The sequence below is a fragment of the Dendrobates tinctorius genome, unplaced genomic scaffold, assembly GCF_039654945.1.
Source record: "Dendrobates tinctorius isolate UK_male_01 unplaced genomic scaffold, ASM3965494v1 ptg000231l, whole genome shotgun sequence".
Lineage (NCBI taxonomy): Eukaryota > Metazoa > Chordata > Amphibia > Anura > Dendrobatidae > Dendrobates > Dendrobates tinctorius.
The window spans coordinates 277,680-294,203 of NW_027361898.1; the positions used below are offsets into that span (position 1 = coordinate 277,680).

Here is a 16,524-nt window from a genome sequence, read left to right on the forward strand (position 1 = left end):
ATATGGGCACGGGACTATGGGATGGAGGATATGTATGATGGGTATATGGGCACGGGCCTATGGGATGGAGGATGTGTGATGGGTATATGGGCACGGGACTATGGGATGGAGGATGTGTATGATGGGTATATGGGCATTGGACTATGGGATGGAGGATATGTATGACAGGTATATGGACACGGGCCTATGGGATGGAGGATATGTATGATAGGTATATGGACACGGGCCTATGGGATGGAGGATGTATGATGGGTATATGGGCACGGGACTATGGGATGGAGGATATGTATGATGGGTATATGGGCACGGGCCTATGGGATGGAGGATGTGTGATGGGTATATGGGCACGGGACTATGGGATGGAGGATATGTATGATGGGTATATGGGCATGGGACTATGGGATGGAGGGTTTGTATGATGGGTATATGGGCACGGGACTATGGGATGACGGATATGTATGATGGGTATATGGGCACGGGACTATGGGATGACGGATATGTATGATGGGTATATGGGCACGGGACTATGGGATGGCGGATATGTATATGGGCACGGGACTATGGGATGGAGGATATGTATGATGGGTATATGGGCATGAGACTATGGGATGGAGGATATGTATGACGGGTATATGGGCACGGGCCTATGGGATGGTGGATATGTATGACGGGTATAGGGGCACGGGACTATGGGCACGGGACTATGGGATGAAGGATGTGTGATGGGTATATGGGCACGGGACTATGGGATGGCAGATATGTATGATGGGTATATGGGCACGGGACTATGGGATGGAGGATATGTATGATGGGTATATGGGCACGGGACTATGGGATGGAGGATATGTATGATGGGTATATGGGCATGGGACTATGGGATGGAGGATGTGTGATGGGTATATGGGCACGGGACTATGGGATGGCGGATATGTATATGGGCACGGGATTATGGGATGGAGGATGTGTGATGGGTATATGGGCACGGGACTAAGGGATGGAGGATGTGTGATGGGTATATGTGCACTGGACTATGGGATGACGGATATGTATGATGGGTATATGGGCACGGGACTATGGGATGGAGAATATGTATGATGGGTATATGGGCATGGGACTATGGGATGGAGAATATGTATGATGGGTATATGGGCACGGGCCTATGGGATCGTGGATATGTATGATGGGTATATGGGCACGGGACTATGGGATGGAGGATAATTATAATTTGCTATAACTAACCACAGTTAGTTACTATGCCCGGGCAGCGCCGGGCTCTTCAGCTAGTGTTCTAATAAAACATGAGGAAAATAACATGATATCCCAGCAAGTTATCACCTACGATGGCTGTGTAGTTGGTAAGCCAAACCTCCGACTCTTCAATCTCTCCAAACCCCCAGCACTGGTCACTACTGAGCATGTACATAAAGTGCAGCACAGATTCATCTCATCTACGACCCCACAGCACTGGTCACTACTGAGCATGTACATAAAGGGCAGCACAGATTCATCTCATCTACGACTCCACAGCACTGGTCACTACTGAGCATGTACATAAAGGGCAGCACAGATTCATCTCATCTACGACCCCACAGCACTGGTCACTACTGACATACATAAAGGGCAGCACAGATTCATCTCATCTACGACTCCACAGCACTGGTCACTACTGACATGTACATAAAGGGCAGCACAGATTCATCTCATCTAAGACCCCACAGCACTGGTCACTACTGAGCATGTACATAAAGGGCAGCACAGATTCATCTCATCTACAACCCCACAGCACTGGTCACTACTGACATGTACATAAAGGGCAGCACAGATTCATCTCATCTAAGACCCCACAGCACTGGTCACTACTGAGCATGTACATAAAGGGCAACACAGATTCATCTCATCTACAACCCCACAGCACTGGTCACTACTGAGCATGTACATAAAGGGCAGCACAGATTCATCTCAGCTAAAATCCAAGAGCCATACATCAGGAACAGAACAGACGTTTATAGGACATTTCAGACCGTTCCCAAACTATTATGAAAACATTTACAGCACATCCTGCATTGTACTACTGCACCCAATGTGTTATATATTTTCGGAGTCTGAGTTGGTCCATTTTATACCAACTCCACAGCCCTGCCTACTACAGGGACTTGCTGTCCACTGGGGGTCCAACTCCTGAGACCCTTATTGAAGCCAAGAGAGCAGTTCTGAAATGCCTTGTTGAAATGGAAGAACACAGTCCTAGTATTTCTCTATGGGTCCCCCAGAAATATCCAAGCTCGGTACTCAGCCACAACCCTGTCATTGTCTATGGGCCCCCTAGAAATATTCAAGCTCGGTATTGAGCCATCATCTCGGTCATTGTCTATGGGACCCCCAGAAATATCCGAGAGCTCTGTACTCAGCCAAAGGGGACCATTTCAAAGTTCCATTCTCCGATCAGTCCGGGCCCCAGCGGTCAGACCATTGCAATCCCCATGGAGATCAGGTGTAGGCCTCTAAAAGTACCCATAACGCCTAAACAAACTTTACCCTCTGCAATTCCTCCCGACTCCCCCACACAACACACCTCATATCCTGGAAAAATTAGACATAGAAATGAAACATTCCCGACCTCAAATCCCCCACACCCATTAGCTGATCAGCACGTCTCACCACAATCATTGGCTTTGCCGAAATTTCTTCTCTACTGGTTTGTAGTGCAGGGGACAGAATGACAATGTCTATGGACAGTTTAGTGGGATATATTCTCCTGCTCTCTGTTATCAGCCACATTTGTCATCAGTATTCTACAGCGGGATAGGACAGCAATCAGAGTTGCGAGGTTCATCCTAAGAACAGAGCTTCCATATTACACACAGTTGTATCTGATTGAAACAAACTGGACAAGGACATGAGAGGCCGCTTTTCTGTCGCTCCCCTTTTATTTCACTTGCATAGAAGGTAAAAGATGAAGACCCTCATTTCACAATCCTCCCACAGACATCACCAGCCGGGTGCTCGGCTACACGGACAACAGCAGGGCAAGGGTTAGTAAAGCAGAACTTTAGAATTTATTCACCAAAAATAAGAATGAAATGCATCAATTAAAACACTCAGCATTCGGCGGCGGCCTCAGACCTGCGGCTTTAACCCTTCCACCTCTGCAAAGAAAGGAAAATAAACCAACAAAACTCATTACAACCCACACCTAAATCCCACCCGATTTACACCCTCATACCAAAGAACCCCACCGGCCTAAAATGCTTTTAACCCTTTGGTCCATTCATGTCACCACTTAATTTCAATTATTTTTATAAAGTTTAATTTTTGATTAACGAAAAGTTTTGTGATTTTCTAGCCGTCTGGGTCTTAATTCTTCAACATATTCAAATCTCTGCTTGCTGTCAGCGGATGGAGTCTCGCAGCTTTTCAATGTAATCAGTAATGTTTCAATTTCCTGACAGCAAGCAGAGATCCTGAAAATGTACAGTAATTGAATTTATAAAGTTTATTAGAAAGTTGTACAACTTTATCAGCTTAATTTACAGCAAACAGGTAACCCGAGATAAAGAGTAAACTGAAGTTCTGCAGCATCTGAACCCCTCCTATATACAGAGTCAATGTCTAACCTTTGCACCCCCTGGACTACTACATGATAAGTGATTCCTTCAGAAATCAATACTTGCCATATCACAGCATGGAAAAGGTCAAATTGACACTGTATCTATCTGCGCCCTCACCAAACGCCCCAGGCCGTGAAACAAACTCATGAATATTTATGAGTGCCAAGGCTGTGCAGCCCCAGAACAGGTGGAAAATGGAAATCTACATATTCCGCCATGGAAAAAAGTGCTACAGGCGGTGGCAGAGCGAGGGAGAGGCTGAGGCACATCAGACCTGTGGGTGAGGTTGCAGTGCCAGTGTTAACCACCAGACACACAGCTCTTGCTCCGCTACAGCTGTTACTGATCACCCAGCTTTCCCAGGCACAGAAAAGTCTTTTCCAAGTATCACAACAGGCAACATCGGAGGGGATCTCCCGGATCTCACCCCAGTACTGAAAGAGGCCGCAGGGCCCTGGAAGCACGATATACAGCCCTGCCTGCACCCTGGGGACACAGAGCATCACTCCCTCTAGAAACCATAGAGATCTGCTAAAAAAATGAAAATTATATTTACAGGCGCGATTCTGCCACTGCTGCAGGGGAGGAGGGGCAAAACCTGGAAAGGAAGATTCTCTCACAGCAGCCGGGCTCCTATGTACCGTAACTTGCTGGCCCACAGCGTCCTGGACCGCCAGGGGCAAAACTCGGCAGATTTATTGGTTTTTTTTTTTACACTTGTAAATTAATAAATCCTGGATTTGTTGACTTGCTCATCACTAGGCAGTCTGGTACGGGGGTCTCCAAACACCAGGGCTGATTTTTGAAGTGGAAGCTGAATGAGTGGTGCTGATCCTGTATTGGGGAATGATAGGTGTATTTGGTGCAGCGTTTTTCAGTGAACCGCATATCATAGGAGTAAATAAATTAAATTCCAGGTGCTCAGCTGTCCATTCAGGCAGCGTTCTCCCACTCCGAGCGCAGGTCCGACGACCCATTCACGATTTTTTTCACTTTCTTGATGCCCTCTGTGGATCCCGTGGTCGTAACTCTGAAAGAGGCACAAAAGCAGACGCTCATTATTCCGGGCAGAGCAATTACAACCCACAAATCATTTATTGTCTCCAAGATCTCTGCTTGCGTCTATTAAAAAGAAACCAGTTTACTGATCTGCAGTTTCTGTTCGAGCTCTTGGATGGATTTCTCTCTTTATTAGGTCGCATCGTCTGCTTAACTCTGTGCTCACTGATCTAATGACAGAGGAGCTCTGTCTAGTATTATGAGCTGGATAGTATGTGGCTCCCCCCGTTAGATCAGAGGCACCCACTATATCATCACTCTGCAGCAGCAGATGCACCTGCGAGAAGCACACAGTCATCTGCTCATCTGGTGCTACCATTACTTATAAGGGAGACGGTCACCTTAAACGTTTTGACATGTTCTCATGTGGCGATCCCCACCGTTCACTAAAACAAAGGGGTAGAAGCGCAGACTCCTTATTTTTGTTAAAAAAGCCTCCATAGCATATCTACGAATCCACACTCCACACCAACGAGCGAGTTGGTGACGTCTGGGGCTCTGACAGTAAAGGTGGCGATGCACAGTGCTCCGAGAGAAGAGGCCTACCATTCAATTGAACAAAGTCTGTTCCTTTTTTTTGCTATTGATTAGACCCAACTGATAAAAACTTAACACGTCCTTAAGAGATAATGATAGTTTCATAAAAGTTATAAGTGCCCCTTAAAAGCTTTTGAACAGATTTAGGAGTAAGATTAAAAAATAATTTGTGACCTTTTTCACCAGATAATTGGTACAAAGCCACGAAAACAGTTATGTGCAAAATAATAGCAGCGTGTTTAAAACAACTGAGAAAAATCTCAATCCTCATAATAGCTTTCATTTATTTCCATATACACAAAGGCGCTGAGAACTGCACATTCAATTCCAAATTAAAACGAACAAAATATCAATTATTAAACTGAAAATAAAGAAAAAGTAATAATAGGCTGCTGGAAACAATATCAGTGTCTGCATTTTCATTTATAAACTGGAATATTTAGGCTGTGTGCACACGTTGCGTTATTTTAGCGTTTTCGCAGTGGTTTTCCGCTGCGGAATCGCCGCAAAAACGCGTCCCATGCAATCCTATGGGATATGCATGCTGTGCTAATGCTGCAGATTTTTTCGCTGCGGAATCGCATAGTGGAAAAATCAGCAGCATGCCCATTCTTTTTGTAGAATCGCGGCGATTCCGCTCCCATAGGAGTGTATTGATCCGCTTACTTTCGGCATGTGGCTATGCCCACCATGCACAAAGTAAGCGGATCAAGTGCGGATGGTACCTACGGTCTGGAGGAGAGGAGACTCTCCTCCAGGCCCTGGGTACCATAATCCTGTAAAAAATAGAATAAAAACAAAAAATAGAGATATAATCACCCTCCGGCGGCCACCGGAGTCCTTCCCGCCTCTCACCACGCTCCTGGCATCTTCCGGTCCCAGTAATGCTTTGCTCGAATGACCGTGATGACGTCACGCTCAGCATTATTGGGATGCCGGGATCGCCGCAGAGCAGATCGGGGGCCGTTGGAAGGCGAGAATTACAATTTTTAATTTTTTTTTATTATTTTAACATCCGACCTATCACATTCCAAGCGATGCAAAACGCTTGTTCTCCGCGGGAAAAACGCATGCGAATTCGCATGCGTTTTACCCGCGGCGGGAGTGCGGAAATGTTGCGGAAATTTCAGCAGCATTTCTGCAACGTGGGTATATAGCCTTAAGGCCCTTTTACATTTAGCGATGCACCAGCGATCCAACCAGCGATCCGACCCGGTCAGGATCGCTGGTGCATCGCTAAATGATCGCTAGTGAGCTTTCATACAGAAAGATCTCACAGCGATGCAGCAGCGACGCAGCGCACGATACTTACCATTCACACACAGCGATCCTGCGTCCTCCCGCCCGCCTCCACGCGTCGCTGGACGTCACAGCAGGAAGTCTCAGCAGGAAGCAGACGACGAGAAATGGAGCCGGACATTCTCGCGCGATCAGCGATGGACAGCGGGGGAGCCGGTCGCTGGTAAGTATCACACATAGCGATATCGCTAGCAATATCGCTATAACGTCACAAAACCAGTGACGTTTTAGCGATATTGCTAGCGATATCGCTTAGTGTAAAACCCCCTTTACAGTATAAACTTAGATATGCTTCCAGACTTGGCTTTTCTGTTGATCACTGAATATTTACACTTGTGGAAAAAAGTATTTACTCAGCCACCAATTGTGCAAGTTCTCCCACTTGAAAAGATTAGAGAGGCCTGTAATTGACATCATAGGTAGACCACAACTATGTGAGTCAAACTGAGAATGCAAATCCAGAAAATCACCCTGTCTGATTTGGCAATATTCATTTTGCAAATTATGGTGGAAAGTAAGTATTTGGTCACCTAAAAACATGCAGGATTTCTGGCTCTCACAGACCTGTAACAACTTCTTTAACCCCTTAACGACCAATGACAGATCTATCCGTCTTTGGACGCCTCTCCTGTTTGGTGCGGGCTCCAGCGATGAGCCCGCACCTTTCCCGGCACAGGTCAGCTGTTTTGAACAGCTGACATGTTCCGCTAACAGCTGCGGGAGGAATCGCGATCCTCCCGATGTCAAAAGCAGACGGGGACAATTAACATGCATTTCCGGCCATCGCGCCGGAAATCCGCCCACCGGTGACCACCGTGACGTGATCATAGGTCACCGATGGGTTGACATGACAACCAGAGGTCTCCTGGAGACCTCTATGGTTGTCACTGCCGGATTGCTATGAGCGCCACCCGGTGGTCGGTGCTCATAGCAAGTAAGCAATTCTGCTACACGCAGGCGATCTAATCATTGCCTGTATGCAGCAGAGCCGATCGGGTAGTGGCAGCTTCTAGTCTCCCATGGAGACTATTAAAGCATACAAAAGTGAAAAAAATTGTTTTTAAAAATATATAAAAACAAAAAATATAAAAAGTTCAAATTCCCCCCCCCTTTTGCCCCATTCAAAATAAAATAAAAAAAAATCAAACATACACATATTTGGTATCGCCGAGTTCAGAATCGTCCGATCTATCAATAAAAAAAAGGATTAACCTGATCGCCAAACGTCGTAGTGACAAAAAAAAAGTCAAAAACACCAGACGGGCGATCAAAAGATCGTATCTGCACCAAAATGGTATCACTAAAAACGTTAGCTCGGTGCGCAAATTATTAGTCTTCACCCAACCCGAGATCATGAAAAATGGAGATCCTACGGGTATCGTAAAATGGTGCAATTTTTTTTTTTTTTACAAAGTTTGGATTTTTTTTTCACCCACTTAGATAAAAAAGAACCTAGACATGTTTGGTGTCTAAGAACTCGTAATGACCTGGAGAATTGTAATGGTAGTTCAGTTTTAGCATTTAGTGAACCTAGTAAAAAAGCAAAACAAAAATTAACTGTGGGGTTGCACTTTTTTTTGCAATTTCACTGTACTTGGATTTTTTTTTCCTGTTTTTGAGTACCCAATATGGTAAAACCAATGGTGTCTTTCAAAAGTACAACTCGTCCCGCAATAACAAGCCCCCACATGGCCATATTGACGGAAAAATTAAAAAATGATGGCTCTGGAAAGAAGGGTAGCGAAAAACGCAAAACCAAAAATACCTCCGTAAAAATACCTCCGTCATGAAGGGGTTAAAAGACTCCTCTGTCCTCCACTCATTACCTATAGTAATGGCACCTGTTTGAACTTATTATCAGTATAAAAGACACCAGTCCACAACCTCAAACAGTCACACTCCCAAACTCCACTATGGTGAAGACCAAAGAGCTGTCGAAGGACACCAGAAACAAAATTGTAGCCCTGCACCAGGCTGGGAAGGCTGAATGTGCAATAGGCAAGCAACTTGATGTCATGAAATCAACTTTCTTAAGCCAGTACATGTCCGGCCTGTCTGAAGTTTGCTAAAGAGCATTTGGATTATCCAGTATTGGGAGAATGTCATATGGTCTGACGAAACCAAAGTAGAACTGTTAGGTACAAACAAAAGTTGCATCCAAAGAACACCATACCTACTGTGAAGCATGGGGGTGGCAACATCATGCTTTGGGGCTGTTTCTCTACAAAGGGACCAGGATGACTGATCTGTGTACATGAAAGAATGAATGGGGCCATGTATCTTGAGATTTTGAGTGCAAACCTCCTTCCATCAGCAAGGGCACTGAAGATGAAACGTGGATGAGCCTCTCAGCAGGATAATGATCCCAAGCACACTGCCAGGGCAACAAAGGAGTGGCTTCATAAGAAGCAAATGAAGGTCCTGGAGTGGCCTAGCCAGTCTCTAGATCTCAACCCCATAGAAACCTTTGGAGGGATTTGAAAGTCCGTGTTGCCCAGCGACAGGCCCAAAACATCACTGCTCTAGAGGAATTGGCCAACAGTGTGTGCCAACCTTGTGAAGACTTACTGAAAAAGTTTGATTTCTTTAGTTAATGACCAAATGTTCATTTTCCACCATAATTTGCAAAATAAATCTTGCCAAATAAGACAGGGTGATTTTCTGGATTTGCTTTCTCCTGTTGACTCTCATAGTTGTGGTCTACCTATGATGCCAAGTACAGGCCTCTCATCATTTTAAGTGGGAGAACTTGCACAATTGGTGGCTGACTAAATACTTTTTTCCCCACTGTAGCTGTACAGCCTTTATTTCTGATAACTGCTTTACATCGGTGTGGCATGGAGTCACCTACCATCTGACACCTAAGAACAGATACAGGTGCATTTCACAAAATTAGAATATCATCAAAAATTAATTTATTTCAGTTCTTCATTACAAAAACATGGATTTTTGTGATAACTCACCGTAAAATCCTTTTCTCCGAGACGCTCATTGGGGGACACAGGTACTGCGGGTGTATGCTACTGCCGCCTGGAGGCTGACACTAAGTGAAAAAAAGAGGTTAGCTCCTCCTCCGCCGTATACACCCTCGCCCCGAATGGGACGGAAACCAGTTTGGTGCAAAATTAACCACCCTAATATCATACAGAAAGCATATTAATTAAACAAACAGAAGCCAACTTGGCTATCAGGGTGGGTGCTGTGTCCCCCAATGAGAGTCTCTGAGAAAAGGATTTCACGGTGAGTTATCACAAAAATCCATGTTTCTCTTTCGCCTCATTGGGGGACAGAGATGCTGTGGGACGTCCTAAAGCAGTCCATGGGTGGGACGTTGACTCACCGATCCAAGCAACATGCACCTCCTATCTAAAGGTGCACCACCGCTGCTTGGAGAATCCTTCTACCCAGGCTCGCATCCGCTGAAGCCTGAGTATGGATATTGTAATGTTTAGTAAACGTGTGCAGGCTGGACCAGGTTGCTGCCTTGCAAACCTGTTCCGTCAAAGCCTGGTGCTGAAGCGCCCAAGAGGCGCGCCCACTGCCCGAGTAGAGTGTGCTCTGATCCCTGCTGGAATCAGCGCGCCTCTGATGCGGTAGGACTCCTGAATAGCCAAACTAATCCATCTGGCTATGGTCGATTTTGAGGCAGCGAGTCCCTTCCTGCGACCTTCAGGGAGCACGAACAGCGCGTCTGACTTACGAAAGGGTCACGACACGTAGCTCCTGAGTGCTCTCACCAGATCTAACGTATGCAGGGCCTTTTCCACACGGTGTACCGATGCTGGATAAAAAGAGGACAAGACAATATCCTCATTAATGTAAAACGAGGAAACGACTTTTGGCAAAAAGGGAGGCGCTGGTCTTAGAACCACCTTGTTTTTGTGAAAAGCCGGAAACGGGTCTCGACAAGATAGGGCTGCCAGCTCAGAGACCCGCCTGACTGATGTTATAGCAACAAGGAACACCACCTTCCAGGAAAGATATGACAGAGCGACATCTTGAAGCGGCTCAAATAGAGCTTCCTGCAGAACGCTTAGGACCAGGTTAAGGTCCCAGGTGTCCATAGGCGCCCTATAGGGAGGTACCAAGTGGGAGACCCCCTGAATGAAAGACTTTACCTGCAAGTTAGTAGCAATCCTGCGCTGAAAAAGGAAGGATAAAGCCGGTATCTGTCTCCTGAGAGAACTGGGGGCCAAGCCTTAGTCTAGGCCAGACTGGAGAAAAGCCAAGATGTTAGGGACAGAGAATCTCAGTGGAGAACAACCGCGGCCTCGACATCATGCAAAGAAAACCTTCCAGGTGTGGTGGTAAATTCGTGCCGAGGCAGGCTTCCGGGCGCTAACCATTGTAGCAACCACTTTACGCCCAAACCCCGCCTGAGTCAGAGTCCAAGATTCAATGGCCAAGCTGTCAAACACAGGGCCCCTGAGTTCGGGTGGCAGTTCGGCCCCTGAGAAAGTAGATCTGGGCGCTCTGGTAGTCGCCATGGCACGTCGGTGAGCAGCCCGATGAGGCCAGTCTGGGGCCGGCAGAATCGCTAGCGCCCCTTCTGCCTTGATCTTCTTGATGACCCTCGGGAGTAGTGGCAGTGGGGGAAATAGGTATGGGAGGCGAAACTGGTTCCATGGCAGAACCAGCAAATTCACGGCGATTGCCTGCAGGTCCCGGGACCGGGCGACAAATACGGACACCTTGGCGTTCACCCTGGAAGCCATAAGATCCACATCCGGTGTTCCCCACCGTTGGCAAATCTGCTGAAAGACCTCGGGGTGTAACGACCATTCCCCGGACGCAAGCCCCTGTCGGCTGAGGAACTCTGCCGCCCAGTTTTCTGCACCCAGGATGTGGACCGCCGATATCACTGTGCAGTTCCTCTCGGCCCAGTGAAGAACGTGCCCTACCTCACACACGGTTGCCCTGCTGCGGGTGCCCCCTTGGTGATTTATGTAAGTCAACGCCGTGGCCTTGTCTGACTGGATCCGGACTGGGCGGCCTGCTAGAAGGCGATGAAAACGTTGCAGAGTAAGCCGGATCGCCCGTATCTCCCAACAAGTTGATCGTGAGGCGTGCCTCCTGCGGCGACCACCGTCCCTGGGTTGTGTGGTGGCGAAAAACCGCTCCCCAGCCGAGGAGGCTGGCGTCGGTTGTGACCACCAGCCACTGATCTGGGGGAACTGACTGTCCACCACTCTAGTGACTGTCTGACCTGAGAGGACAACTGGCATCGGTGATCGAGCGTGAACGGGTTCTTGTCCCAGGATGCCAAGAAAGCGTGCTGCAGGGAGCGAAGATGGAACTGGGCAAGCGGGATCGCTTCCATCGCCGCCACCATTTTTCCTAGAATCCTCATGCAGAAGCGGATGGTGTGAGGGACTGGTTGGCGCAGTACCGCACTCCCTGCCGGAGGGCTAGAGCCTTGTCTCGAGGGAGAATTACCAACCCTCGGAAAGTGTCGAAGATCATACCTAAAAAGGAAATCCACTGAGCTGGAACCAGGGATGACTTCTTTACATTGACAAACCAACCTAAGCGGGCAAGAGTATCTAGCGTGGTGCTGACACTTTCCTTGCATGCCCGCCTTGAAGGGCCCTTGACCAAGAGGTCGTCTAAGTAGGGAAATACGGCTATGCCCCGGGAGTGCAGGATGGTTATGGGGACTGCTATGACCTTTGTGAACACTCTGGGGGCAGTGGCTAGCCCGAAGGGCAGCGCTGCAAACTGAAAATGTAGACCGTTGATGGCGATGCGTAGAAACCTTTGATGCGAAGGGAAAATGGGGATATGTAGATAGGCGTCCTGGATATCGATAGAGGCCAAGCACTCTCCCTGCCCTATTGCCGATATGACTGAACGGAGAGACTCCATCCGGAAATGTCTGATTCTGATAAATTTGTTCAGGAGCTTTAGGTCCAACGGGCCTGACAGTCCCGTCCTTTTTGAGGACTGCAGACAGGTTGGAATAGAAGCCCTGAGTCTTCACGTTTTCCCGTTGTGGCTGAGCGAATTGATGGCTCCTAGTAGAGCCTTTGCCCGGGTATCCACTTTGGGAAGACGGGAAAGAAAAAATAGTCTTGGGGGGTACCTGACAAATTCGATCTTGTACCCTGTGGACACCAGCTCTCTCACCCAAGTGTTGTATGCGACTGAGCCAGACGTGGTGAAACCAGAGTAGGCGGCCGCCTACCTTGTTGGTGTTGCCTGGCAGATGCCCCGAGTCATTTGGCTGCAGATCTTTGGGACCTGGATTCTTTCGACTTGGACTGGTTAGCCCGCATCCTGCCCAATGGGTTGGCTCTATATGAGACCTGTCGGTCCCTATTCTGGGTGGGGTGCCCTGAAGCGGCGGAATTAGCCGCTGTCATCCACACGGGGTTGCGAATGGCCCGAAAACGCGCCTGAAACTGGTGACAAAACGGCGGTTTGACCTTTTGTTGAGGAAGAAAACCGCTCTTACCTCCTGTGGAGTCGGAGATGAGCTGATCTAACTTCTCCCCGAACAGGCGGCCACACTGGTAAGGTAGTGCTGTCAAGGACTTTTTTGAGGCTGAATCGGCCTGCATGTCCTTAACCATAGAGCTCTCCTAATGGAGATTGCATTTGCAGCCTCAAGTGCTGCGCAGTTGGCCGCATCTAAAGATGCATTGATCAAGTAGTCCCCCGCCATAGCTATCTGATTTGCGATTTCTGATACTTCAGCTGGTAGGTCTATGTCTTGCAAGGCTCTATTCAATGATTCTGACCAAGAAATCATGGCCTTGCCTACCCATGTTGCTGCGAACGAGGGAGAGAGTGCTGATCCCGATGCCTCAAACACTGAGCGAGCCAAGTTCTCTATGAGACTATCAGTGGGATCCTTAATAGAAGACCCACTAGGGACAGATAGTAGCATTTTTGTAGCCAAGCGCGATACAGGTGGTTCCACCATTGGGGATTCCGTCCACTTTTTACGGAGATCCGGGGCAAAAGGATACCTCGCCTCGAGTGCCTTCTGGCCCGAGAAACGCCTGTCCGGCCGTTCTCTGTGTCGTTGCACTATATCCTCAAATTAAGGGTGAGTGCAAAATACTCTATGGGGACGCTCGATTCGCTTAAATGACACCTTATGGCCCAAAGCCAGGGTGGAATCATCCTCAATCCCCAGAGTCTGGTTGACGGCTTCTATGAGACTGTCAACCGTTTCCTGACCACCCGGCGTATCTAGGTCAAGGGGTTCGTCCGAGTCGTAGTCCGAGCCTTGCTCGCTATCAACTGCTGGTGACGGGGAGCGAGAAGCAGAGCTCACGGATGCCTAGGCACCGGATGGACCAGGAGACGCCGTGTGGGTTCGTTTTCCCCGGGTCTGCCTGGAGTTAGAGCGGCCCATGCAGGCCGGAGGCTCCTGTGGGGTAGAGGACCCCTCTAAGACAGGCGAACCACTGTCCCTGCCCCTATCTGGGGCACGAAGGGACTCGATTGCTCTTGTAAGTGACGCCATGGATTGCGATAGCGATAACGCCTATTCCGGGGGACTTTGTACACTGGGCTCGGTCGCAGGGGATGGTTCCTGGGCGCGTTCGGACTTGCAGGCTTTGCATACTCGCTTGGTCTGCACGGACTGCACTTTTGCCTCTGCAGCCTAGGGTTTCAATACCTTAGGGTGATCAGGGCCAAGTCTGGCATCATTCCCACGTTGCGGGAGAGGATACGTGGAGGCGACACTCGCACGTGCTTGCCCGTTGTTGGTTTGGGGAGATCGGACCCTTTCAATAGGATCCGTCGCCCCTATCTCATCTTCATGTAAAAAAGGAAAAAACATCCCCGTTGCGGGAGAAGAAACATGGAGGCGACACTCACACGTGCTCGCCCGTTGTTGGTTTTTGGAGATCGGACCCTTTCAATAGGGGCGACAGATCCTATCTCATCTTCATGTAAAAAAGGAACGTCCGGAAAAAAAAATCCCCGTTGCGGGAGAGGAAACATGGAGGCGACACTCACACGTGCTCGCCCGTTGTTGGTTTGGGGAGATCGGACCCTTTCAATAGGGTCCGTCGCCCCTGTCTTATCTTCATGGGGAAAAAAGAAAAAGGGGAAAAAAAAAATCAGTCTGGAAACAGACAGACGTGTGCCTCCAACAGACGCTATGCAAAAAACTGTTTTCCGCCCGCGATCGGGGCGAGGGTGTATACGGCGGAGGAGGAGCTAACCTCTTTTTTCCACTTAGTGTCAGCCTCCAGGAGGCAGTAGCATATACCCACAATACCCGTGTCCCCCAATGAGGCGAAGGAGAAAGTGAAATTCATACATTACCATATTTTTCGGATTGTAAGACGTACCCCACATTTTGAGGAGAAAAATAGGGAAAAAAAAACTTTTTTTTTTTTTTTTTTTTTTAAATAAAATGGTAGTGCTTCTTATAATCCATGCGTCTTATTGCTTACTGTGGGTGGTGGCTGCGGTGAAGTATGGTCCCAGGGTTGCTGCTGGAGGAGGCAAGAGTGGAGCGTTGCTGCAGGTCGAAGGATGGGATGAGGGGGTGTTCTGATGTGCGGCACACCGCTGCAGGTGTCCCGTGCAACCGCTGCCCTGCGTCCAACGGTCCTGCGGAGGGCTCTGCCGACATTTTGTGATAGGCCAGAGCCCCCAGCAGTTCCATGGTTTCCTCCTGTGCAGTGGACTCGAGGAAAATGGCCGCCGGGGGGCAGCGCAAGCACATATGGAGATCTCGGCACCAAGATTTCGGGAGATGAGATTTCAGCACTACTGTTATTGTCTGCCATGGTATGTTTGACTTACTATTAAAAGGTTGTATTCTCATTTTGAATACTAGATATTTTCTATAATTCTATAATATAGAATAATATATTTTTTGTTTGTAAAATGTTTGGTAAAATAGATTGAACATAAAAACAACAGTATCACTATGCTTGATTGGCCAGCAAACTCGCCTGACCTAAACCACATAGAGAATCTATGGGGTATTGTCAAGAGAAAGATGAGAGACACCAGACCCAACAATGCAGACGAGCTGAAGGCTGCTATCAAAGCAACCTGGGCTTCCATAACATCTCAGCAGTGCCACAGGCTGATCGCCTCCATGCCGCACTGATGCAGTAATTGATGCAAAAGGAGCCCCGACCAAGTATTGAGTGCATTTACTGAACATACATTTCAGTAGGCCAACATTTCGGATTTTAGAATCATTTTTCAAGCTGGTGTTATAAAGTATTCTAATTTACTGAAATACTGAGTTTTGGGTTTCCATTGGCTGTAAGCCATAATCTTCAACATTAACAGAAATAAACACTTGAAATACATCACTCTGTTTGTAATGACTATATGAGTTTCACTTTTTGTATTGAAGAACTGATACAAAGTAACTTTTTGATGATATTCTAATTTTGTGAGATGCACCAGTATTCCAGCCCATGCTGACCGCTCTACATTCTAGACTTCTTTTGCATTCTTAGGTTTTGTATCAAAAACAGCATTTTTGATGCCACTCCACAAATTCTCCATCGGACTGAGGTCTGGGGATTGGGATGGCCACTTCATAACATCAATCTTGTTGGTCTGGAACTACGATCTCGTCCACTTGCTGATGTATTTGGGGTCGTTGTCAGGTGATACACCAGTTTAAAGGGTATTTCTTCTTCAGCATAAGGCAATATATCCTTTTGCAGTATTTTGATGTATTCAAACTGGTCCATGGTGCCCAATATGTGATAAATGGGCTGAAGATCCTTAGTATGAGAAACATTTCCAAACCATTATGCTTGCACCTCCAATCTTTACAGTCTGTACAGAGTGGACACCGCGTCGCAGCACCCATGCATCACAGCGAGACAAGGCATCTCCTCTTTTGGTCACATACACAGGCCATGTTAAACAGGCTGAAATAGCCTTTATGGATAGTGGACAACATTGGCTATCACATATACCAATATTCCACTTTGCAGTCGGTACACTGAGGAAGGTCTGATTGACCAAAACGTTTGTATGTACAGTTAGGTCCATAAATATTTGGACAGAGACAATATTTTTC

At 47.6% G+C, this 16,524-nt stretch overlaps 1 protein-coding gene across 2 annotated transcripts in view; it reads right to left on the bottom strand.

Moving 5' to 3' along the window:
• Nucleotides 1-3,037: 3,037 nt before the first annotated feature.
• Nucleotides 3,038-16,524, bottom strand: part of GPR107 (G protein-coupled receptor 107) — a 111,320-nt gene continuing 97,833 nt past the window's right edge. For both annotated transcript variants that reach the window (XM_073555910.1, XM_073555911.1), the window contains exon 18: nucleotides 3,038-4,638. In XM_073555910.1, the coding sequence (XP_073412011.1) occupies nucleotides 4,542-4,638 (97 nt within the window). In that variant the 3' untranslated portion in view covers nucleotides 3,038-4,541. The remainder of the gene's footprint in view (nucleotides 4,639-16,524) is intronic.